General features: G+C 41.8%; 1 protein-coding gene across 3 annotated transcripts in view; it reads left to right on the top strand.

The window, feature by feature from the left end:
* The window catches only part of LOC309555382 (protein MTSS 1-like), a 336461-nt gene extending 317903 nt beyond the window's left edge, over positions 1-18558 (top strand). The window contains exons 11-15 of one of the 3 annotated variants that reach the window (XM_082257370.1): positions 1520-1639; positions 6170-6340; positions 13795-13953; positions 14836-14998; positions 17130-18558. In XM_082257370.1, coding sequence (XP_082113496.1) covers positions 1520-1639; positions 6170-6340; positions 13795-13953; positions 14836-14998; positions 17130-17821 — 1305 coding nt within the window. In that variant the 3' untranslated portion in view covers positions 17822-18558. The remainder of the gene's footprint in view (positions 1-1519; positions 1640-6169; positions 6341-13794; positions 13954-14835; positions 14999-17129) is intronic. The other 2 variants (XM_082257371.1, XM_082257372.1) reach the window with 2 other exon arrangements.
* Positions 18559-24917: the final 6359 nt, after the last annotated feature.

The following is a 24917-nucleotide window of genomic DNA, read 5'->3' as shown; positions in this document are numbered from 1 at the left end:
TCGCGGCATCCGCCCATCTGATTGGCCAGAGCCGCGGTGATGTCACTCACGCACACAGGGCTCTGAAGGAACGGCACCAGCGGCCGTTCCTTCAGAGCGCATACGCCAGTGATGTCACTGGCTGCATGTAAGGTAAATATCTCCTAAACGGTGCATGTTTAGGAGATATTTACAGTACCTATAGGTAAGCCTTATCATAGGAGCACCTATAGGTAAAAGTTGCAGAGGAGGGTTTACTTCCTTTTTAAAGGAAAATATGGAATACGGAGATACGGACAGCAATAACATTTTATTTCTGAACGAAAACCAAATACATGGTTAGAAAGTTGTTTGTTCTTAAAAAAAATGTTGTCCTTGTTCTTTTAAATATTCTCCCCACTTTGGTTGAATTCAAACATCAGTTTGACCCGATTGATGATTAGGAAATAGAATGGTATTAAAACAAAAAAAAAATTGCAGTAAAATTCTACTAGTATATGGCCAGTTAAGCAGATTAAGTAAGAATTCGTATGATGGCCCCAAGTCCTTACGATTCAAAAATAGGTTGTCAATGCCAGCTTCTCAATTTGTATCCTGAAAGATTTGCTGTGTACCGGTTACAAGCAGGGCCGAAACTAGGGGGGGATGGGGCAGGGGGGCATCTGCACTGTGCGCTGCATTGAGGGGGGTGCCGCTGCTGACAGGAGTAGTGATAGCAGTATCACTTCTCCTGTCAGCCTGGGAAGGAAGGAGCTAGAGTGTTGTGAGTGCTGTGTTCTCTCTCCCACTCTTCTGTCCCCGCCCACCCGCCTATCAGACTTGTTCCACGGAGCTCAGGAAGTGCTCTAAAACCCCCTCAGTTCTGTGCTAGAGGTTATGAGTGGCTAAAAGACACAAAAACCGACCAGGGGTGGCATCAGTACAACTCCCCTACCTGTCAAAGTACGGAGCAGGAAAAGCCAGAAGGGCGCCCCTGCAGACGGCTCCTAGTTCGCCCCTGCAGACAGCAGCTCAGATATGAGGGACAGGTCTGATCACCCATCTGAATGCATCCTTCTTGATCTCTTTATTAGCAAACTACAGATCTATCTCGTAGTTCATTTTACAGAGTCAATCTAGGCCTTGTTAAAGTTCACTGATACCTGATGAAGGGGGAAGTGTTTTTGGCCTCTGAAACATGTTGGCTGTTTTATGTGATCATATTTTGAATAATTAAAGCAATTTGGATTCCCATACAGTCTAATAACAGTGATGTTTCAGCTTCTTCTTTCCTTTGCTTTTCTGTGCTTAGTGATTGCTCACAATATTCCGTTCATATGTCTCCCATGTTTCCAGAATTCATCCAGCTCTGCCTCCTCTGATGAAGAGGGAAGTGTTTTTGGCCTCTGAAACATGTTGGCTGTTTTATGTGATCATATTTTGAATAATTAAAGCAATTTGGATTTTGATACAGTCTAATAACAGTGATGTTTTAGCTTCTTCTTTCCTCTGCTTATTGATTGCTCCCAATATTCCGTTCACACGTCTCCCATGTTTCCAGAATTCATCCAGCTCTGCCTCCTCTGAAGCATCTGAAACCTGCCAGTCGGTCAGCGAGTGTAGTTCTCCCACATCTGTGAGCTCCGGGTCCACCATGGGAGCGTGGGCCTCCACTGACAAGGTGAATGTTTTTTTTTTTTCAGCCATTGAAGTGTTCCTGTATTACAATATGTACAGCTGATGATGACCTGGGAACTAACAATTATTTTGTAGCATCCAAACGAATACCTTTTCATATTGTTTCTTGCACTGTTTCAATCTCAGATAATCTGTAATCGAGATAAAATTTAAATTGGAGTAATTTTACAGGTCAACTGATCTAAGAACCAACAAATCAGAATAATAAATGACCCTGTGTAAATGATACTAATATACACAGACGGGTTGTGTACAGAATTCAGGATACTTTGGTTTCCTTTCCTTTATTGAAGTTTTTATAGGTATAATGTGTTACATAGGAAAAAGAGGTGATCGGTCACTAGCTTGCTGAAAAAAAATGACATAGAAGTATGTAGAATATAGTATATTGAATATAGTAAAAGAAGATACAATAGTAGTATAAGTAAAACAAAACTGTTACTTGTTGGAATGAAAAGAAAATGACAATATTAATATGAATCATGCATGATAAGCAGATCACTGATTGATAGAGAAAAAAATGAAAGAATCTGCTAAAGATGGCTTCCAGGTGTGGATATTGTATACAGTTACATTGGCCATATGTACAGTATATGCCATACCTAACTGATGCCCCTGCAAGCTGAAAATCACTGAAGTAGACCCTATCCAGTGATCTCCAATGGCTTCCATGTCCTGGTTGCCCCACTGCATTCTGAACACAGGAGGTCAGCCACTTGGCACAGGTGCCATTAAGAGCGTGCTTTGCAAAAGTGGATCTAACCCTCCCATATACCCAGTGAAGTGAACAACCTCAGATGATACACAGAGATGAAAGAAATCTCCCTACATAAGTTTTACATGTATATCTGCTCTCTCCAGCTTTCTACACTGTTTAGAAAGTGAACATCATTTTAGAATTTTCTCTTCCTATTCCAGCACTGGGTGGGGAGTCTGGGCATACACTGTGTGACACCTGATTGGAGGAAAGGCACACCTCCTTCCACATAGGCAGATGAAGGTATAAACATGCAGAGCTGTGCTGTGAATAGACCAGCTCTCTGCTAATCTATCTCTATGCACCCACCCCAACACAAATTTCCAGCTGCTTTTATCTCCTGTGTCGGAGAACTTGTCAGAAGTTATCATGTTGAAGGAACAGAGCAGCAGAAAAACACAGGACTTAGGGCTTTGGAGGGAGATCAGTAAACACTACAGATATGTGCCCAGGCCAGATTTTATGAATGGTGTTTACATCCACTTTAAGCCACAGAGTGTCATTTCTACAATCCCCTGTGTTACATTAACTGATGTATCCAGTGCATGTGTTTTTGTAAAGATAGGCCGTTCTATACCTTATTTTATAGCACCGCTTGGCGCTGACCTGACCGGCCTCCTCTTTCTTCTCCCAGTCTCACAGCTACAGTGGGAGGGGCCGAGAAACCCCCACTGACATCAGCTAGGTGGAGAGAGGCGGCCGGTCACGTGAGCGGCGCTATGAAAAAGATATACATCGGCTTATTTTTACAAAACCAAATACACTGGGACGCCTTATTTAATATAGCACGGGATTGTAGAAAGAACACTCAGAAATTATAGCAGCAGTCGGAGCTAGCAGGGAGGGGGAGGACACCTCTCTCCTGCCAAGTGCCCCCAGAGCAAGCAGCTTGCTGTGGGGGCACCCAAGCAAGCACACTCCTGAGCCGCAGCTCTGCGTGTCCATTCACACACACACAGCCGCGACTCAGCCCAGCCCCCTCTTTCTGCTCATTGATTCACTGGCTGTGATTGACAGCAGTGGGAGCCAATCTGTCTCAGCTAATGAGCGGTGAGCGTCCAAAGAGAGCCGAGACTGTTGTGCACATCGCTGGATCATGATGGAGCTCAGGTAAGTTTTACGGGGGCCGCTGCTTATAGAAGGTTTTTTTATCTTCATGCATAGAATGCATGAAGGTAAAAAACCTTGAGCCTTTACAACCATTTTAAGCATGAGATTTTTTTCTGAGAACCGTCCATCCCAATTTAGCCTAAGTTTACAATATCAAGGGTCAGGGAACACGTGCAAACCGCTCTCGTTCCCGACCTGCAGGCAAAATGCACTTCTCTTTTGCAGATGCAAAAGTGTTCCATTGATTCCTAGTGACACCCCCAAGAATCGGAAAAAGCAGAGCTTTTCGGGTGCAAAAATACGGTGCATTTCCATGTGGACGTGTTTTTTTTTTAAAAGGACCAGGGACTCTTTCTCTGCATTTCCCACAAGTACAGAATCCCATTCAAATCCCATTTAAATCAACGGGCTGCTGTGCCGGCACAAGCGTAAGCCGCACCACCCATAAGAGTGTGAATCTAACCTAATGTGGAAATGAGGTCTCTTGTATCACCCGAGGCTAGTCACTTCACGGGGTATATGTATGGGTTTGCAACCACTTTAAACTTTCTATATATCTGCCATCTAATACTATCTGTTTATGCGCCAACATTTTATTTTTCTAATCTAATAATAAAAATGTGTTTATTTTCTGGTAATACATTGTGGGGTTTTGCAGCAGTTTTATTTTCCATTATCATGAGCTGGGCTTTATGTATACATTCGTTGTGAAGATATTTTGGATGTGGATGCTGTTGGTTCCATACATTTAAATTGTTATTGAGTTTAATGGTATTTTTTTTATCACACATCAATTTACCCTACTGTTATTTCATGTCCATTTATCATATTTTTTTATTTTTATTTTGTACAGAGCCATCATTACCTTGGGTGAAGGCAGCCATTTTGTGAGCTAATTGTGAAAATTTAGCCTAGGCCCCATAGTACATTTCAGATAAAGAGATATCTAGTTGTAGTTGGTTACATTCAACTGGACTTGTTCTGTAATGTTGAAGATATTAGAGCTTATCCAGGGCATGTCTCCAGTTCTAATTACATTAGAATAGCCTTTCTCAACATTTTCAGCATGGAGGAGCTCTTGAAATAACTTTCAGGTCTCAGGGAACCCCTATTAAAAATGACTTTTTAGTGTGATGGTCAGTGGGAAGAATGCTCCTTACACTTGTGGTCAATGGGAAGCATTACCACCCTACAGATAGCTAAAAATTCATTGGTGTCAGAGGGAACTTATCTGAGAGGCAGAAATTGCTCAATGTTCAAGGAACCCCTAGCAACCTCTGGAGGAACCCTATGGTTCCATGCAGTGCCATCTTAAGCGCCTTATAGGCCCCCGGGCAATGCAGTGCACTGGGGCCCCGAGAGAGAGAGAGAATGGCACACACAGAGGAGGATATATAGGGCAGGAAAAGGATGGCACAGTCGATGGAGAGAGAGTGAGAAAAAAGAAATCAAGCAGCTGCAGCAGTCTGCTTACCTTCCATAACGGCTGCACAGCACATGAAGGGAGGAGGTGGGTGGAGCCCATCTTCTAGGCGCGGAGAGAGGAGGACGAGCCGACAAGGAGGATCCTCCTCCGCTGTGCATGATGGGTCCTCTCAGAATGTCACTGGTTGCTAGATGCCAATCGGCTGGCCTTCCTAGCAACCAGTGTGCAGGGAGACTCAGAGCCACCGGCGGACAACGGGGGGGGTGGGGGGCCTAGACCACCAGGTAAACTAATCTGGAGACTGGCCTAGGGGGGGGGGGGACAGTGTAAATGCCACCCTGTGTGTGGGGCCCCTTGGCAAGTGGGGTCCCCGGGCAACCGCCGGGCATGCCCAATGGAAAAGACGGCCCTGGTTCCATGGAACCTTGGTTGAGTAACCCTGCATTAGAATGTTTTTTTATTTATTTTTTATTGGGTATTCATATAGCGCCCACAATTTACACAGTGCTTTACATTCACATCAGTCTCTCCCCTTAAGAAGACTACAATCTAACTAAGCTCCCTACCTTTCATGCATACACATTATAGGGCCAATATACTGTAGACAGGGGCAAAATACCCTTCCAACATGTCTTTGGAGTGTGGGAGGGAATTTGAGTACCCAGAGGAAATGTCATGCAAGCACGGAGAGGACATGCAAACTACATGCTGGTAGTGTCCTGGTTAGAATTCAAACCAAGGACTCAAGGCAGAAGTACTAACCACTAAGCCAGTCTGCTGACCACCTCAAGCCCAGTTAAATGTGACTAACCACGACTAACTATACCATGACCTGGGTAAAGAAGAACCTTCACAGGCGTTTATAGAAATGGGCCTAAGTTATGTCACTGTCGGCAGATTGTTATGATCATCCCTCAATAGGCCTCATGTACAGTATTACAAGAATAGAGTTGTGGAAGGAAGGAGTGTGTTGTCCACAGATAGGTGTCCACTTTCATACCCTAAGCTACGGTAGAACATTTAACACTGAATGTGTTCTAGAAACACCTCTATTTTTTTTTTTTTTGTGGTGCTGTCTACAAAATGGCTGCTACCCCTGGGTTTAGAGGTGGATAAATTTCAGCTTGATTTTAATCACCTTTATCATTGTATTGATTTTGCATTTTGTTCCCTGTTTTGTTTTTTTCGTTTTTTTCCTCCTCCATGTTGTCTGTCTCCAGCTGTCTAATGGGTATCATCACTATGGCGAAATGCCTATGGCAGGCCATTTCACCCATTTCCCGCTCCCAGTGTCCCGCCCCTGGACCCGATCTAATTCCGCTCATCCAGACTATCACTATTACACCATTGGTCCAGGCATGTTGCCATCATCCAAGATCCCTTCCTGGAAGGTTTGTGTTTGTGTGGTGCGGCTTTTGGCTTTGATGTCCCATCTCCTCTTTCCTGTCATCTAATCAAACCATTGTCCGGGGTTTCCTAATTTCTGTAAAGTTTTGATTTTTTTGTAAAGACTACACAACCGTACTGAACTCACCATCTCTCTAGATTGTCCAAAAATGATTATGCATTAAAATCATTTTGATCAGAATAAAAGGAAAACTGTAGAATTATAAAATTATAAGTATTTTAAAAAATACTACTTACACTGTGTTGTCTCTCTCAGCTTTATTTATCTTCTAGTGTAGTTCCATGTAATGCTATTTTTTGGTACAGATTTCAAGAAGAATTCTCACTTAATTTTTTCATTGTTCTGTCCCCCAGGGTTCAAAGTAATGATCGACCGACACCGATATTTTGGTCATAGAATATTGGTATCGGCCGATATTGGCCGATATTTTCGGACATTAAAATTTATTTTCTTTTTTATTGCCTACAGGTACTGTGGTGGAGGAATCTGGGGGTCTAAAAGACCCCAAACCCCTCCTCTGCACTTAAAAGCATTCAAAACGCCAAGTTTGGCTGTTTTGAATGCTGTAAGGTTTTTTAATTCCGTGCCGCCAGTACTTGGAAGTGATGTCATGTCATGACCTCACTTCCGGGTACTCTGCGCAGAATTAAAAAAAATGGAGACCCAGTCAGACGGCGGTGGTGCAGGAAGGATGCCCGAGTCTCCTGGTGAGACGTGAGACCCGGGGCGAGCTGTGGAAGGCGGCAGGAGGGGGGCGTCCCCTCCCGCTCCTTTATAATGACAGCCAATCGGCTTCTCAGCCGCATCGGTTGTCATTACAAGTCAGCCGACCGTCGGCTATGGATGCCGGTACCGGAGTGATGATGCCTCTAGCTGCAGGCATCACCCCGGTACATGCACTTTCCCTAAATATCGGCAATATCGGTAAATCCAAAGGCCGATTCCGAAATATATCGGGGAAAGTGCATATCGGCTCCCGATATATCGGTCGATCCCTAGTTCAAAGTACATGGAATACATAGTCCATTGTTCCTTCATGCTTTGTAGGCCTAGCTAAAAGGTTGGACGAGATGCTCAACAACGTAGATAGCAAGCTTCTTGTTAACTGACGCTTGTCTCCACTCCAAGAACTTGCCTTAGACCAGTGGTGGCAATTGGGTGGGTGTGTTGGATGGCCTTTGGGAAGTCTACTCTCCTAGCTAGGCTTACAAAGCACGTAGGAACATGGAACTAAGTACTACATGTACTTTGTCCCCTGGAGCACAGAATGCTTAAAGTAAAATTAAACCTACAATTTTTGATTTTTTTTTGTAATCACTTCTGGACTGGAAGGATTTGCCCTCTTAATGACCAGGCCATTTTTTGCCATTCGGCACTGCGTTATTTTAACGGAAAATTGCACGGTCGTGCGACGCTGTACCCAAATAAAATTGATGTCCTTTTTTTTCCCAAAAATAAAGCTTACTTTAGGTGGTAATTGATCACCTCTGCGATTTTTAGCGCTATAAACAAAAATAGAGCGACAATTCTGAAAAAAAAAAAAAAACTATTTTTCATATTTTGCTATATAACATTACCAAAAAAACATTTTAGGCCAATTTGTTTTCTGCTACATATTTTTGGTAAAAGAAATCGCTATAAGCTTATTTTGATTGGTTTGTGCAAAAGTTATTGCGTCTACGAACTATGGGAAAAATTTATATAATTTTTTTTTTTTTTTTCTAGTCATGGCGGCGATCTGCAATTTTTAACGGGACTGCGACATTGCTGTGGACAGATCGGACCCCTAACTTACATTTTTGACACTTTTGGGGGGACCAGTGACGTTACTACAGTAATCAATGCTAAAAATATGCACTGTTACTGTAATGATGCCATTGGCAGGGAAGGGTTAACCCAGTGGCGATCAAAGGGTTAAATTTGTACCTAGGGGAGTGATTCTAACTGTGTGGGGGCTGGGCTTGTGAAATGATCATAGAGACATGTGATCCTACATAGAAGGATCACAGGAGCTCTGTGATCATTCCAGAGAGAAGAACGGTCAGCTGTGTTTACAACAGCCGACCGTTCTTCTCTCTCAGCGGGGAACAATCTCGGGTGTCAGGCGGCAATCAGAGCCGCCTGCCCCGTTCATCGGAGTCCCCGCTGCTGAGTTGGGGGCGGGAGCGTGCCGCCGGCGGTGCGTGCTCGCCGCCTAGCTGCAGGCGTGCGACCGACATATACCTACGGCGGTTCGTGCAGGAGGGCCAGCCTGCCGCAGTTGCTTACCTGCTCTGTGCAGCTGGTTTTGCACAGAGCAGCCCATATCCTCCTCTTATTGGATCCCCTGCCTGGCACTCTGGGCTCCTTCCCCCTGCTGAGTGACCCCATAACAAGCCGCTTTTAAGCTAATGCGTGGATACCATCAAGAACATTCTCCATAGGGATAAATAACACTTAAAGGCAATAAAAGGCAAACTGTACACTAGACATATGTGTATCTCAACCTGAAAACTCTAGTAGAGTATTATACTACATTAACCATTGATTAATGCAGAAGGTTTAGAGTTTTAATGATACTTGTTTTGGGGGGATTTACAGACAGTGCAGAAAAGGATGGAAAATGCATAAAAGAAACACATGACCGTTCACGGGGCACACATATAGTAAACACACACAAAGTGGAAACATAAATGGGCTGTAAACTAATTATTCAGTTATGGTGAGGTTAGTAGGCATTGTGGAGTCCCATACATTTCACTGTCTGCCAATTGTATTTTCTTGCTTAAAATTCAGTTCTGTAATCGGTTTCTTCCTTTATTGTAAGTTGGCAGTTATTTTCCTTGGATTGGATTTTGACACCCTATGTTAGTGATGGCGAACCTTGGCACCCCAGATTTTTTGGAGCTACACCTCCCATGATGCTCAACTACAATGCAGAGTGCATGAGCATCATGGGAAATGTAGTTCTAAAAAAATCTATGGTGCCAAGGTTTGCCGTCATTGCCCTATGTTTTATTTTGATGGAAACTTTTGGTCATATAACTGTTTATACATCTATAGGTCCTAGTTAGAAAATTAAAATAATTATATTTGATTGTACTGTTTTCTGTATTTGGCCTATCATTTTCCTCTGGATTTTCTCCTGTTACTGTACCATGTGTCTGCTGTAACCAATCACAGCAGGTCACATTACAGTTGTAAACAATGGTTGACTTCCTTTCAAGCCATCCTTAGTGTTGCTAACTGTGATTGGTCACAGGGATCAGATTGTATAGACTGGGCCAATCACAGCCCATCTGCGCCATGTGATCAATTGTGGCCAATTGCAGCTAATCACAACAAAAACTGAAATAACCGATTTTACTCAATGCCATAAACAAATGTGTAAAAATAAATGACTGATCACTTCCCTAGGGTGGCACAATGTCACTATGGTACCATGATATTGCTCTGGTAAAAAAAAAACTTAAAAAAAATATAATAAAAGCAAAAATATAATTTAAAAAATTGTCATTGTTTCTGATGTTAATGCTTAAAATTCTCAATAAAAAATGATTGAAAAGAAAAAAAAAAAAGAAAAAAAAAATGGAAAAAATATATTTATTTTTTTTCCGTACTTTCACCAGTCATTGTCTCTAATCACTGTCACGCCCGTTTTTATATGATGACGCTGTACTGCACTGGTGACAATATGTAAAAAAAATAAATAAATTTTTCAAAATATTATAACAAAAAATAAAAACTTCAAAGAACTTGCCATGCCTTTTACTAAATACCTTGGACTGTCTACATTCCAAAAAGGGGTCATTTGGGGGATATTTGTACTGTCCTGGCATTTTTGGGCCTCAAGAAATGACAGTACATCAGGAATGATCAATTTTCAGACATATATCAGTTTGTGGACTCTATAATACTTTATTACAGACTAAATAATATACACGGATTTGGGTTATTTTTACCAAAGTAATGTAGCAGAATACGTTTTGGCCTAAATTCATGAAGAAAGACCATTCATTTGCAAAATATTACAACAGCAAAAACAAACAACGTTGTTTTTTTATTTTTTTTTTATTTTTTCGTCTATTTAGCAAAAAATAAAAAAAACATTGGTGATTAAATACCACCAAAAGAAAGCTCTATTTGTGTGAATAAAAATGTAGTCTGGGTACAGTGTTGCATGACCACGCATTTGTCATTTAAAGTGCGACAGATTTATATATCAGTCACATGACCCTCAACTCAAACCATGAAATTCATACACATCACAGCCTAGATCTTGGTCAAACTTCTAAGTAAACAGTTACATGATCAAAGGTCCTTTTAACTGAAGAGACTCTTCAACTAAGTAATCATTTTAAATCTAAAGTTTCCAACTTTAAACTTCTGTTGTTCTCATTCTGTAGCACTGCTCAATATGTGTCTGACTTCTAACTCCACAGTAGTCCTTTCATGGGTCCATGTTGTCTTCAAGATCATGCTGTCTTTTTTGACGGCCCCTTCAATTATTACTTTTCCTTTGTACTTATAGCAGGGCTGGATTTACATAATTGGTTACCAAGACTCCAGGATTTGCTGGTCACCTTGGGCTTCATTCACACAAATAAAAGAATGTTAAATAAATGAGCAGTTGATGTTCTCAGTACTCATTACAAGTTTTAACTGCCTCCAATTATCAAAATAAAATATTTCCGGCAGTAATGTTCCTTCAAGTCCTACCATCTGGTAGGGACAGAAAACGTATACAGTTTCCTAGTTTGACGTTTTAGGTGTACTTATTTCATTCTGGTGATGTTGTAGTTGTACTTGTGAATTTAATTCAAGGACTAGCATTTAAACCAGTGGTTATAACTGGATATTATGCTTTATGGCCTTAAAGTTTGTAGACTTCTGACCATTATATCTAGATCAGCTTGTTAGACATCCCACTCCAAAACCATAAGGATTAATATGGAGTTGCCAACTAGGGATCGACCGATTATCGGCAAAGCCAATATATCGGGGGCCGATATGCACTTTCTCCGATATATCGGAATTGGCCCCGGAGGATACTGATATTGCTGATATTTCGGGAAAGTACTTGTACCAGAGTGATGCCTGCAGCTAGAGGCATCACCCCGGTACCGGCGTCCATAGCCGATGGTCGGCTGTCTTGTAATGACAACCGATGTGGCTGAGAAGCCGCTCAGCTGTCATTACAAGGAGCGGGAGGGGATGTCCCCCCCCCCCTCCCGCCGCCTTCCGTGGCCCGCCCGGGTCTCCCGTTCCACCAGGAGACCCGGGCAACCAGCCTGCACGGCACCGAAGACCCTATCAAAGCCGCATTCAGCTCTGATCGTGTCTCCATGTAAAAACCCGGAAATGATGTCATGACATCACTTCCGGGTACTTGGCACCAAATTAAAAAAAATTACAGCATTAAAAACAGCCAAACTTGGCGTTTTGAATGCTTTCAAGTGCAGAGGAGGGGTTTGGGGTATTTTAGACCCCCAGATCCCTCCACCAGAGTACCTTTTAAGAAAATAAAATAAAACATTTTTTAATGTACGAAAATATCGGCCAATATCGGCCGATAACGATATGTGATGACTGATGACTAAAATATCGGTATCCGCAATAAAAAAACTATATTGGTCGATCACTATTACCAACCTCCCCTCCCTTCCCCACTTGCAGCTTTAACCACATCAGCTCTTATGGGATAGCTTTTTACAGTATTTTGGGAGTTTTCTGTGGGAATTTGCCCATTTACCTAAAAGAGCATTTGTAAGGTTACTGATATTTGATGAGAACACCAAGCTCATAATTGGCATTCTAACCCCAAAGGCGTTCAGTGGGGTTGAGACCAGGGCTCTGTGCATATCTTTTTGTTTTGGATCCTTCTTACTACATTGGGAGTTTTACTATTCTAATACTAGGAGAGGAATTGGTTGCAATACTATACAGAGACTTAAATAGAGCCAATCGAGTCTATTGTGCCAGTGGCCTCTTAGGTGTAGGGATGCTACAAGTTAAAGATGCTCTGTACTACAGAGGCTGTGCCCAAAAGAGGCACACAAAGGTCAAAAAACTAGAGCTAGTATAGCTTTTCCCTATTACCGACCTGCCTTGCCTCACATTGTATCTCTATGGAGGGATGAAGGCTTAGGGGCAGGGCTGTGCAAATCCAGATCCACAAACACAGATCCACAGAATGAATGAAGCAGAAGCAAAAGACTCCTTGCACTGTAGACCCCCAGATACAGCTTCCACTCCTGCAAGGGGAATTGTGAGCAGTACAGTAGTGACATGCCCACATCTAAGTCCAAATCTGTTAAGTCTAGCAGTCAGAAGACGCAGTGCAGTGCCTTAGATTTTCTCTCTTTAGAAATTTCCCTTTGTAATCTGAATCCTTTTACTTTAGATCTACAGCTTTGAGGTTCAGGGCACAGGAGTGCCTAGGCACAGGAAGTGCACTGCTATTTTCAGGAAGCATTCAAGAAGAAATGTACATTATTTAGGGCAGTGTTTCTAAACCTGTTTTCAGTTAAGGCCCCTTTTAAAATTATGGACAAGTCTCAAGGCACCCAGTTCTAAAATGTAAAAAACCTTTTCATAATGCAGCAGCATCAATACGTAGGACACCCAACGTTAGAGGTGATGTATTCTTTCAAATCAAATACATTTTTGCACACTAGTACCGACTAGTATTCCAGTGTTTCTCCTCTCCCTCAGTTTCTCTCTCGCACTCAGCTAATGTGACCCCAGTGTTGATGGAGAGGGGCAGGGGAGGGTCAAACAAGGATACTGTGCAGGCGATCAACACCCTTCTCAACACTGATGACATCACTGGTTGTTGGGATGCCGGTGGCTGGAAGGTTGAAATGGTGCTCAATAAAAACCTGTGGCTTTGTGTAACTAAAAGGCAGGCTTGATGCACCTGCTGGCTTGTGTACAATTTTTGGGTAATTTTGGGTAATTTTAGGCTTTTTACCAAGGCTCCCTGGTTGAAAAAGGCTGATTTAGGGTACTAGTAGAGAACAAATATGTCTAGAGTGGAAATCTTCACTATTTTACTTCTAGCGCACTTATACACCTTTACATCCAGTTACCAGCAAGTAAGCGAGTTTTATAAGGGCCTTTTTATAGACTTGTAGAAATTGTCTGCTAGCAGTTAAGAGCCCAGCTGCATGTGGTCTACCAATGCCAGGTAAAGATTTTTTTTTTCAGGAAGGAGAAAGAACAGATTTTGTTAGCTGGAAGCAGTATTATTTGTTATCTCACTAAGTCAAGTGCCATGCATTAAAGCAGAGGATTTATCTCTGCTGGCTAAATAAGAGCCTGACATAATGAAAAATCCAGCCCTGATATTTGTCATTGTTCTCATTTCTCTGTGTACTTGCTTTGGGGGACAGTAATCTTTCCTTAAAAAGAGTCATGTTGGTGACATCCATATACAGCCTCTAACCTTTCATTCAGGACTGGGCTAAGCCAGGTCCATACGACCAGCCTGTGATGAACACTCTTCAGAGACGCAAACGTGAAGTCGACCTTTCTTCAGGAGCCCAGTTCATGCATCCCGGACTAATTAATGAGGCTCATTCACCCCGCAGTGCAAGAATGCCCATGGCATCAAGGGTAAAGTTTAATTTGACCAAAAAGCATGTCTCTAACCCTTTGTTCTCAGATTCTCTTCTTTCTCTAGCTGCTAACACCAATCTTCAGGAAACCATGCTTTATTTTACAGCTTAATTAGAAACTCTTTCTGCACTATAGTACGCCTAACCATAGAAATTACCATGACAGGGCTCTTTTAACATCTCGTTATCTTCTCTTTATGCTTTTTAACTGTTAACTTTGAGTTTGCCAGAATGGATATTTGGTTTGTCTAGAGCAGAGGTGCCCCGCCATTTTTTTTTTTTTACAGCAAGGCAACAATTGCCAAAATTGTAGGCTGATAACCCTACAATTTTGGCACAGTAAATGAGCAAAAGATGGGCCTATCCCAGTTATGACCCCAAACTGCAGTTTTGCAAACTAGCAAAATACTTTGGGACAACCACCCTCCATCATATGGCTCTGACCATAAATGGGATAGATCTGTCATTTTGGCTTGACTGTGGATCCCCCAATTGCAAATGCAGCTCTGGGTTCAGTTGCAAATGCATGGAGGCACATACATTATTCTTTCAGTAGTTCCAAATTTCCAATTGCCCTGCAAGGACTCCAAGGAGTTTTGTTTTAGCAGAACAAATAATATATCTGATTGGATCATAATCTACAGATCTGGCACCTCTGGTCTGGAGACAACCTGCGGGCCTCTAGCAAAGAGTTAGAGGTGTCAGCATTGCTCAGGGTCTCCAGAGGTTGAGTTGAAGCATGATTGAGCAGACATTCCAGGACTTTAAGAGTTGGAGGTCTGCGGGTTGTCCATATCTGTTTACCACAATAGACTCGATCACAACATTTGCTTTCTTAGGAATTTTTCATTTATTCTTTTTTTTGTGTCCCCCCCACCAGCAAGGGGAAGAAGCAGAAAACTGTGACGATCTGGCTTTAGCCCTGAGCAGAGGACTGCAGCTTGATACACAGAGGAGCAGTCGAGATTCCCTGCAGTGCTCCAGTGGATACAGCACACAAACCACCACCCCATGCTGTTCAGAGGACACCATCCCATCACAAGGTGAGGAACACAATAGGCCTTATTCTAAAACATCACAGATGAAAACTGTTACACACAGCCTCGAATTAGCATCAAAGGTACTGTGAGTTGTTATATTAACCACTTTACCACCGGAGGATTTTGCTGTCTTACGTCCAGGTCACTTTTTGCGATTCGGCACTGTGCAACTTTAACTGACAATTGCGCGGTCGTGCGACGCCGTACCCAAACGAAATTTACGTCCTTTTTTTTCCACAAACAGAGTTTTCTTTTGGTGGTATTTGATCAACTGTGCGATTTTTACTTTTTGCGCTATAAACAAAAAAGTGCGTAAATTTTGAAAACATAACAATATTTTTCACACATATGAAATTCCCCCCAAAAAAAAGGAAAAATCTAAATTTTTAAAAATTTTTGGCCAATTTGTTTTCTGCTACATATGTTTGGTAAAAAAAAAATCACAATAAGCGTATTTTGATTGGTTTGCGCAAAAGTTATTGCGTTTACTAACTAAGGGAAAGATTTGTCATTTTTGCTGTTTTTTTTTTAATGAGTAATGGCGGCGATCTGCGATTTTTTTTTTTTTTTTTTTTTTGCGGGACTGCGACATTGCGGCGGACAGATCGGACCCTTGACTGACATTTTTGACACTTTTGGGGGTACCAGTGACATTACTACAGTAATTAGTGCTATAAATATGCACTGTTACTGTAAAAATGACACTGGTAGGGAAGGGGTTAATTTTATTGGAGAGGGAGGGGTTAATGTATACTTGGTGCTTACTAACGTGTGTGGGGGGAGGTCACTGAGTGACACAGGGACAGATCGCATGTTCAGCTATGCTGAACCCTGCAATCTGTCACTTAGGAGATCCGCCCGCTTCGTTTACACAAGCGGGCGGATCTCCAAACTCGATTCCCCGACGATCGGGGAAGAGCAGCGGAGATCGCTGGCCCAACTCCTGCTGTGACTGAAAACAGCGGGAGCGAGCCTCCGGCGGCGCGTGAGCGCCGCCCACAAGGGGAGGAGTCCAGCGACGTTGGTCTACGTCGCTGGATGGGAACGAGCCACTGTGCCGCAGTAGAGGCAGAGTGAGTGGTCGTAAAGTGGTTAAAGAGATCCAGTCATAACCAGACTTATGCAAAAATCTGAATATTCAGTGTTGCATTGGTAGAATTTTGAAGGCTTAATGATGGTGGAGGAGAGCAGTGATGACTGGGCCTCATTAAGCAATTTCCTAGCAATAACCTGGGAGTATTTCAGTCAGGCTTCATAAGGTATGTAAATAGCCAACACCTGTTGCAAGTGCCTTATTCAACTTTAGTCAGAGCTGCACAGTTTGTTTTTTTATCTACAGACACCCCTTACCAGAGGCGTGACTAGAACCTTCAGGTGGCTGGTGCAAGAAACCATGAAGGGACCCCCCCCCCTCCTCCATCCAAGCTCCGGGCTTCCAGTTCTGGGATGGCATCCATGGACATCCTCCCAGAATCCTGCCTCCCACATTGATCAGTGCTAAAAATATGCATGGTCACTGTACTAATGACACCAGGGAGGGGTTAAACATCTAGGATGTTTAAAGGCTTTAATTTGTGCCTAATCAGTCTTTGTGTACTATGTGTGCTGCTTTTTACTAGGAGAAGTGATGGATTTTTTTCCCTGCTTTGCAGGACTCCATCACTCAATCAACTTTTCCCCTTTCAGAACGGAGCTCTGCCTTGTTTACATAGGCAGAGCTCCGTTCTGTGTGGCTCCTCGCCGATCAGTGGGTGTCAGCAGACATCTATTGGCTGGCATGCCGTGTGCTAAATCACAGCACTTCCACAGCAAGTGCCCCCTACCTGAAAGTGCAGGGTGATCCAGCGCAGGAGAGCCGCTCTGCCACCATATAACTAAGTTATGTGGTCGGCAAGTAGATAATGTGTCCATATGTATGGTTTATCAGTTTTAAGGAAGAACTATCTTAGTTTCTTTTGTTAATAGCAGTCTTTTCTTTTTTATGCCTGTGTGGAAGAATGAAATGGAAACCCTACTTGCATGTTATGGTGAAAAATAACTCTGCAATACAGTATTTATCCCGGCCACATTAATAAAACCCCAAAGTCTTCTACAGGAAATTCACTTAACACTCATACCTCCCTTTTGTTTCTAGTTTCAGATTATGATTACTTCTCGGTGAGTGGAGATCAGGAGCAAGAGCAACAGGATTTCGACAAGTCCTCCACCATCCCGAGAAACAGCGACATCAGTCAGTCATATCGCAGGATGTTTCAATCCAAGCGCCCTGCGTCCACGGCAGGATTGCCAGCCAACTTTGCGCCTGTTATAGTCACTCCTGGTGTGGCCACCATCCGGAGGACACCGTCTACCAAGCCGTCAGTGAGACGCGGAACCATCGGAGGAGGTCCCATTCCAATAAAGACACCAGTTATCCCGGTCAAAACCCCAACTGTCCCAGACATTCCAGGTGGTCTTCCCAGCAACACTAGTGAAGAGTCACCCGAACAGAGCCCCGACTCTCCATCCATCACAGAAGGAGCCGTGCTGGGCGGTGACATACCTGCATCCTTATGGAGTGGACAAGCTTCTGTAAACCCCCCTGTCCCGGGAACCCCTGGTGTCATTGCTGAAGAGCAAAGGCCAGGTCGGTCAGAATATGAAGAGGAAGAAGATGAACAGGATGGTCCTGTCATTCCTGAACCCACAGGCCAACCAGACCCCGAGACAGCAGATACTGCTCTGATAGATGCACCGCAGGGAGAAGATATGCTCAACGCAATTCGCCGTGGGGTCAAACTGAAGAAGACCACCACAAATGATCGCTCGGCTCCTCGAATTTCCTAGAGAAATAAAAAAACAGGGAGTGTCTTCCGAGCCGGGTACAAGGAACTGCACCCTGACACTTGTCTTTAATCCATTCCAATCTATGATCGGAGGATTTTGTAGGAGCATACAGAGGGTTGACAAACTCTTCAAAAAACAAATACTACAATAGTTCCAAAAACAGCAGCGTAGAAAAGACAACCTTAGAATCTGTTGGTGTTCCAATTGTAAATAGTGATTTTACTTCTGCACATAGTTAATCCCTTTTATGTTTTTTTCCTGCTTTTCATTTCACAGATTCATTTTTATTTCCATAAAGTGCCAAAACCCATATTTTAGTTTCAAAGAAACCCTTGTAAATTTTAAAAGCTTTGGACCGGACAAAAAAAAAAAAGCAAGAATAAGAAAGTGTTCCTACAAAGGATGAAGGACTGGGGGTTGTATTGCCCCTCCTCTTGCATTCTGTTTTGGACTTGTACAGATGGACAGCGGATAACCCGTCTGCTTGGCAAGGGGCGGGTGCAGTTCAATGGATAGCCATGGGGCTACTTAATATGAGGTGTAGACCACCTTCGCGTCAGAGCAACCTAACTTTTCCTATACAAACACTACGGCTAATGTTTTTTTTTTTTATTATTTTAAATTCTTTGTTGTTTTTTTTTGTTTTTTTTAATGCTGATATTATAAATTATTAACAATTATGAGCAATATAAAAATTGAAAAAAAAAAAAGTTTTAGCATGTAATGGGGGATTTAGTGATGAAGACCATTGTTCACCATGCTGTCACTCACACTGTAATCTAGACATTACCGCTTGCATCTACCATGGTGATACAGTCCAAATAAGCCATACAGTAATACAGTGTTCCCAATTTTTTAAAATGCTATTAAATCTCATCCTTTCAGGAGTAGTTTGTCAATCCCAGCATGCCACTTTTGGCACTTTTCCACTGCAAGTACCGGCTCGGCTCTACTTGGCCCGGTTTGGTTTTCCACTGCATGGTACCGCATGGTACGGTGTTGGAACGGTTCGGTATGGTTTGGTATGGTTTGCTTTTCCACTAAAGTAGTACTAAAGTAAGTGGGTGGGATAACAACGATTCTCTGACCAATCAGTGGCTAGTAGTGACAAACAGCTGCATGCAAAGGATTGTGGGATATGGTACCGGTATGGTACCTCTTGGAACCACAATCGAGGTGGTACTGTTTTAGAGAGCCGTACCGTTCGGTTCCATGTAGTGGAAAAGCGCCGCCGTACCGAACCGTTCCTACACCGTACCATGAGGTACCAGCAGTGGAAAAGCACAAAAGCGAGCCGAACCGTTCGGTTCCATGCAGTGGAAAAGCGCCATTTAATTACTTAGTGTATTGCAGTGTAGCCAGGGTTAAAGTGTAACATGGTCTACCAACAGTAAAGACAGCAATTTTGTGTGGTGACCATTTTGTCTCGGAACAAATACAATTATGAATCAGTTTTTGCAGTCTTACCTCTGTATAGTCTATAGGCGAGGCTTTCTCAACCAGAATTCAATGAGCAATATTTGCCTCTTTGATAAGTTCCCAATGACACCATTGACTTTTTATGTATCTTTAGGTGGGCATTCTTCCCACTGACCATCACACTAATGTATCATGAGATATGGTCATTTTGTGCATGGGTTCCCTGAGCCTAAAAAGTTTTTTCAAGGGTTCCTGTGTTGAAAAGGTTGAGAAAGGCTGCTGTAGACTGTCCTCTGTAGACAAAATCAGTGACATCACATCTAACTTCTATCATAGTACTTAAAGAGGAACTGAACTTTGGAAACTGTGCCCAAAAAAAAAAGGCAAGTAGAGGACAAATGACCAGTATTTCCTTTGGTCTCCCTGCATCAGACTGTTTCCCTTATTGACTTAGTATGCCTTGTTCTGCACTGTGTTTTGTGTGGGCGTTGCTACCTTGGCAAAGACAGGGCTTTTCTTCCTCATTGAGATTACCAAACCTCACCCCAGATCTCCTGAGACTAGCAGTTAGAGGCAGCAGTGCCTTAGATCTCACACTGCAGATATGCAGCTACAGGAGTGCCTAGGCACACTTACAGGAAGTGCACTACTATTTTTGAGGAGGAATGCAAGACCAGAGAGACATTTATCAGGGTACTGCTTAGGTACAATAAGAGTCGGTTCACACTAAGGCGACACGACTCCTTACTACTTCGGGGGCGACTTGTGCATTACCATGCACCACGACTTCGGAGCGACTTGCAGGGACTTCACATAATGGAAGTCTATGCAAGTCGCTCCGAGGTCGCCCCGAAGTAGTACAGGACCGTTTTTCTAAGTCGGAGCGACTTGTGTCGCTCCTATTAGAACAGGTCCTGTAGCGGTCAATGGACCGCGAGGGAGCGCGACTTGTCAGGCTGACAAGTCACGCTAGTGTGGACCGGCTCTAAACGTTTCTAGATGTCCTCTATAACAACTCGGATCTTAGCTTTTTCAGTTCAGCTCCAATTTAATAGGCTGAAATTCCATATTCTCAATATTTTTGACCCAACATAGCTACACCACTGCTCACATCGATAGCACACTTTAGGTCTCTGCCCCTATTAAAAGGGATTGATTTTTATTTCAATGGTAAATCCTCAAACCACTCTTGTGTTTGTGCTTCTCTCTCTTCTGTGTGCTCACATTACTTCACTAATTAAATAAAGGGATAGTTATAACAAAGGTAATTATAATTCATTAAAAGGCTAAGGCAATTATATAATTATATTTATGGTAGCAGGGAGTATATTAAAAAAATTTTACATATGCACCACAGGACCTAGCTGGCTGGGTCTCATTTGAACCCCCCTAAACACGTTAATGTAGACGTTCGCTGCACTGTTAAAATTAACATAGAGGTAAGTCATTTTAAAACCACCCTTTGTTTATTTTTTGGCAAGTTAGAAACATGTAGCACAGAATTTTTTGCATATGCTGATAGAAGGAACGTCCGTGCTGGCTTTTAAAAACTAGAGTGAAGAAAACGGATCAAGCAGGCCAAGATGAAACCCGATTGGGAGGTAGGACTGCACAACTTCATCCCAGTCTAGTTTTTAAGGGACAAAATTACATTTTATGAAGTCTGTTCTCACGAATGACCTTTTTTTTTTTTTTGTATTCTATGTATTTTAGGATTGTTTATAGATGGAAAAGAAAACTGTATAGATTTTGTTTTTTTTTCATTCTTTTAAAATAGACGTGAATAATTAACACTGTCTTTTGCTGTGATACCCACTTTTAGAGGTCATAGGAAATCTGCAGAAATGGCTATTTGGAAATTCAAACTCTTATTTCCCAGGTCAGATTTATTATCACATAAGTATTGGTATTATAGAAATTGCATGCTCAAGTGTCTGAAGGAAGCAACATCTTAATTTCTCTGTGGAGACTGAAAGGGAGAATCTCATTCACACACTGAGGCCTACATTTATGTGGTTAAACTGAGTGCTTTTGTATTCGTAATTCGGTTAGGCATAACAATTAAAAAAAACTGTATAGAAAAATAAAAATATAAAATAAAATTAATACTGTAAGGGAAAATAAGTATTATAAATCCGGGTGTACTTAAAGCTATCTACAGAGGTAGTACCCAGCATCAAAGGTGTGAGGTGACTCAAGATGGCATTCTTGTACTTGAATATTTGCGGAAGAAGTGCCAAGCATAAATGGTATATTTTTACAAGAATATTTCTGATTTTATTAAAAAAATAAGCAGAAGAAAATATTTCAATCATTTTTTTTTTTTTTTTATAGTAAAGGAATTTTTTGTCTATTGTGCACTTGGCATGTACAGTAAGCAGGGCTGGTTCGTGGGACCAAGGGCAGAAATGGAATATTAGGCCTACACGGGCCTGAGGAATAGGGCCAGACATTCTCAACCGAGATTTCAATGGAACCTTAGGGTTCCTCCAGAGGTTACTAGGTATTCCTTGAGCTGTGGCTGATTTTGGATTAACCTATCAGTAGGTGATGAGTACAAGTCGGCTACTCAGTACGTTACGAAAACCCAAATCTTTATTTGATACAATTACAGTGGATACAGCCAACATGTTTTGGCCATGATGGCCTTAATCCTATAATTGATAGCTATATCCACTGTAAATTTATCATGTAGCAAATAAAGATTTGTAATTCAGAACGTACCGAGTAGCTGGCTTGTACTCATCATGGACTTGTGTTTTGGGGGTGAATATCCCAGCCCAGTGCACTGGTTTTCAGCATCACAAAGTTAACAAAGCAGTAGAGCTTGGGTCCTGTTTATGTTTATACTTTTATCAGATTGTACCTGCCTAGCTCCAGGGCAGTGCCACTTGGCAGAGCCATCAGCATGACACCAATGGCCTTTTTTAACTGTCTATATAAGTGGCATTCTGACCATCACTGTAAGAGACCTTGTTCTTACCGACCACCACTGTAAAGGGAATTTTTCCCACTGACTCAAAAAAAATGGGGCTTAGAAGGGGATCCTTAAAACATAAAAAATATTTTAAGGGTTCCTTTGTGGAAAAAGCTAGAACAATGCTGGGTTATGTTATAAATTAAGGAAATTACATTACTTTAACCTCAAGGCAGCTGTGCCATAAGAATAATTTGAGGGTAACATTACAAACACAATTTTTTGTCTCCGAAAATAATCAATTTCTCTAAAAAAAAAAAAAAAAAGTGCAAATGTTAGGGAAAGACGATAGGTATGTATCATTGTCCACCAAAGATGCACCAAATGGCTACAGCCATTTTGTAGGCTTTACCAATGAATACAGTCATTAGCTCTTTATACCAACATTTAGAATAACCGAAGAGCTTGTGAACACAAATATGTACATTATTAAACCTCATTTCCACAGTTTACCAGTTAAGATAATTGGCTTGTAAAATAATGCGCAAAGCCTTTAAATACTATAATTAGAGTTTGTAAACCAGTGGCAAAAGCCACCAATATTTTTCTGAAAGACATAATGGGCAGCCATTCATTGGCCATGCCAATGGAAGCTGCCATTTTGGAACCTTTGGGTGTCGGAGATGAATAGAGCGTTTCTTGAAACTAGTCAGTGGGCTGACAAGGAGTTACCTAGTTAGCATGATACAAATAATCTGTTCTTTGAGTTCAATTAAATTACAACCTAAAAAATTATACTTCCATCAATAGAACCCTAAACCCGCAGAATAGCAAAAATGCTTATATAGCATGATCCAGTTTACTCTAATGCAAATCTTGATCCTCTAAAAGGCAATCAGATACTCCCTGGTCTGGATCAACAATCTACAGTGTTAGTTCTACAAATATAGCCAGATATATTTTGTGCAATATAATAAGCTACTGATATAGCCAATTATATTGCACCATAAAAAATGGCTCTGGATAACTGTAATATGATATACTGTTTATTCTAGCTGATTCAAAATGGCTTCCTGCTTTTTGTTTAACACTGATTGGAAAAAACATTTTTTGCCAGTTCCTGCTTTGTAATATAACTAAATTGCCCTTTGTTCACCGTGTCAATCGTCATTTTATTAGTCACATAAAGGAAGCATTGACAATGCATTATATTCCATCCATAGTGCACAGTAACCACTCCACAATCATTTTGTAAAAAGAAACAAATCTCCCACACACAGAATGCTCTTTTATAGAGAAGGCATGTTCATACAAATACATATTTTTTCTAGAGCAATATCATTTGTTTAACCTATTAAAGTATATAAATATATTTAATGTCACCATCTACGCTCATTGGACAACAATGATTTTTGTGGCTTAGCTGAAATGCAAAGTGAGTTGTCCAGCCACCGAATTTGTTTGATGCCAAAATATCCATACTGTAAAGGTGCTAGTCTCAGAGAAACGATGTCTGCAAATTTCTTGTTGGCTGTTGTTAATGGCGTAAAGTAGTATGTGAAGTTGTCGTGTTAATATATGAAGATGTACACCGCTGTGACTCCTTTCAAGATGTTATGTTACAGTATGACATTAATATTAAAGGGCATGGTTCAAAAGTATGTCATTATTTTTGCCTCCTTTCCGTGTCAATATGGTAAGTTCGGCTACGGTTAGTTGGGGCAGTGACCACACAAGGGGAGAAAAAAAGGTATTGGAAAGCCAACTTTTTTAAATACAAAGAATTGCGTTGGCACTGTCCGCAAGCTAGGCCTTTGGAAGATTTTTCTTTGAAATGTACCCCTTACCTGTACACAGTGGGGGCAGCCATGTTTTAAAGTGAACCAGAAACTTGTAGCAACACCAGAGCCATCTTGTTTTGCTGAACATAAGCAAAACCTAATGAGTGAATAGCAATGAAGTCTTCATTTCCCTATCTCTAATCACCAGGAGTATTTTGTTGTGTGAATAGGGTTTGAACCCATCTGCTAACCAGGAGTATATAACTACACTAAACTTTTACCTATCTTTAAAGTGAAGCAATTTGTTTTCCAAGCACGTAAACATAATGTACAGTAAGCATAATCTGTTCTATTGGATGTTTCAAACTCACTCTTTTTACTGATATGCAAATTTAGACTATTTTATCAATAGTCATGAGCTAGGAGCTAGGAAATGTACATATTTGCCAGCACACCACGGATCCTCAATTAAGTTAAAATATTTTTTGAAGAATGATCACATCACAGAAGACATAGGTTTCGGAGCCGCGTAGGGACCGCATGCCTAACGAAGGGGTCCTGCGTGGCTCCAAAACGTTGCACTGTGTCTTCTGTGTTGTGATCATTCTTCAATAAAGAATTGGATGTAATTGACCATCTGTGGTGAGCTTTTAAATATGTACATTTGATCTGTGATGTTTCCAGTTCCAGCTGGTTCTTGCTACAGCACCCGCTACTCCTAAAGCCTTATCCCAAAAAGTGTGCAATAGCCATATCGATACTACTAGTCATAAGCTAAGGTCTCATGCTCATCTACACAAGCATGTGAAACAGTGCTACAACATCCCCAATATCCACAGCTCCAAGCACCAGGGGCTCAGGCAAAAGAGCTTCTGATAGCCTCCAATACTGTGATGTCCACAGGGAAAAGCTGGCACTCAAATAGATCAGTACAAAGGGATATCCCTTACTGAGAGAGGGGGGGAGTATAGCAGATATA

The sequence above is a fragment of the Pelophylax lessonae genome (assembly GCF_965119305.1).
Source record: "Pelophylax lessonae genome assembly, chromosome: 5".
Lineage (NCBI taxonomy): Eukaryota > Metazoa > Chordata > Amphibia > Anura > Ranidae > Pelophylax > Pelophylax lessonae.
The sequence above is the reverse complement of the archived record's forward strand: the minus strand, read 5'-3'. Positions and strand labels throughout refer to the sequence as shown.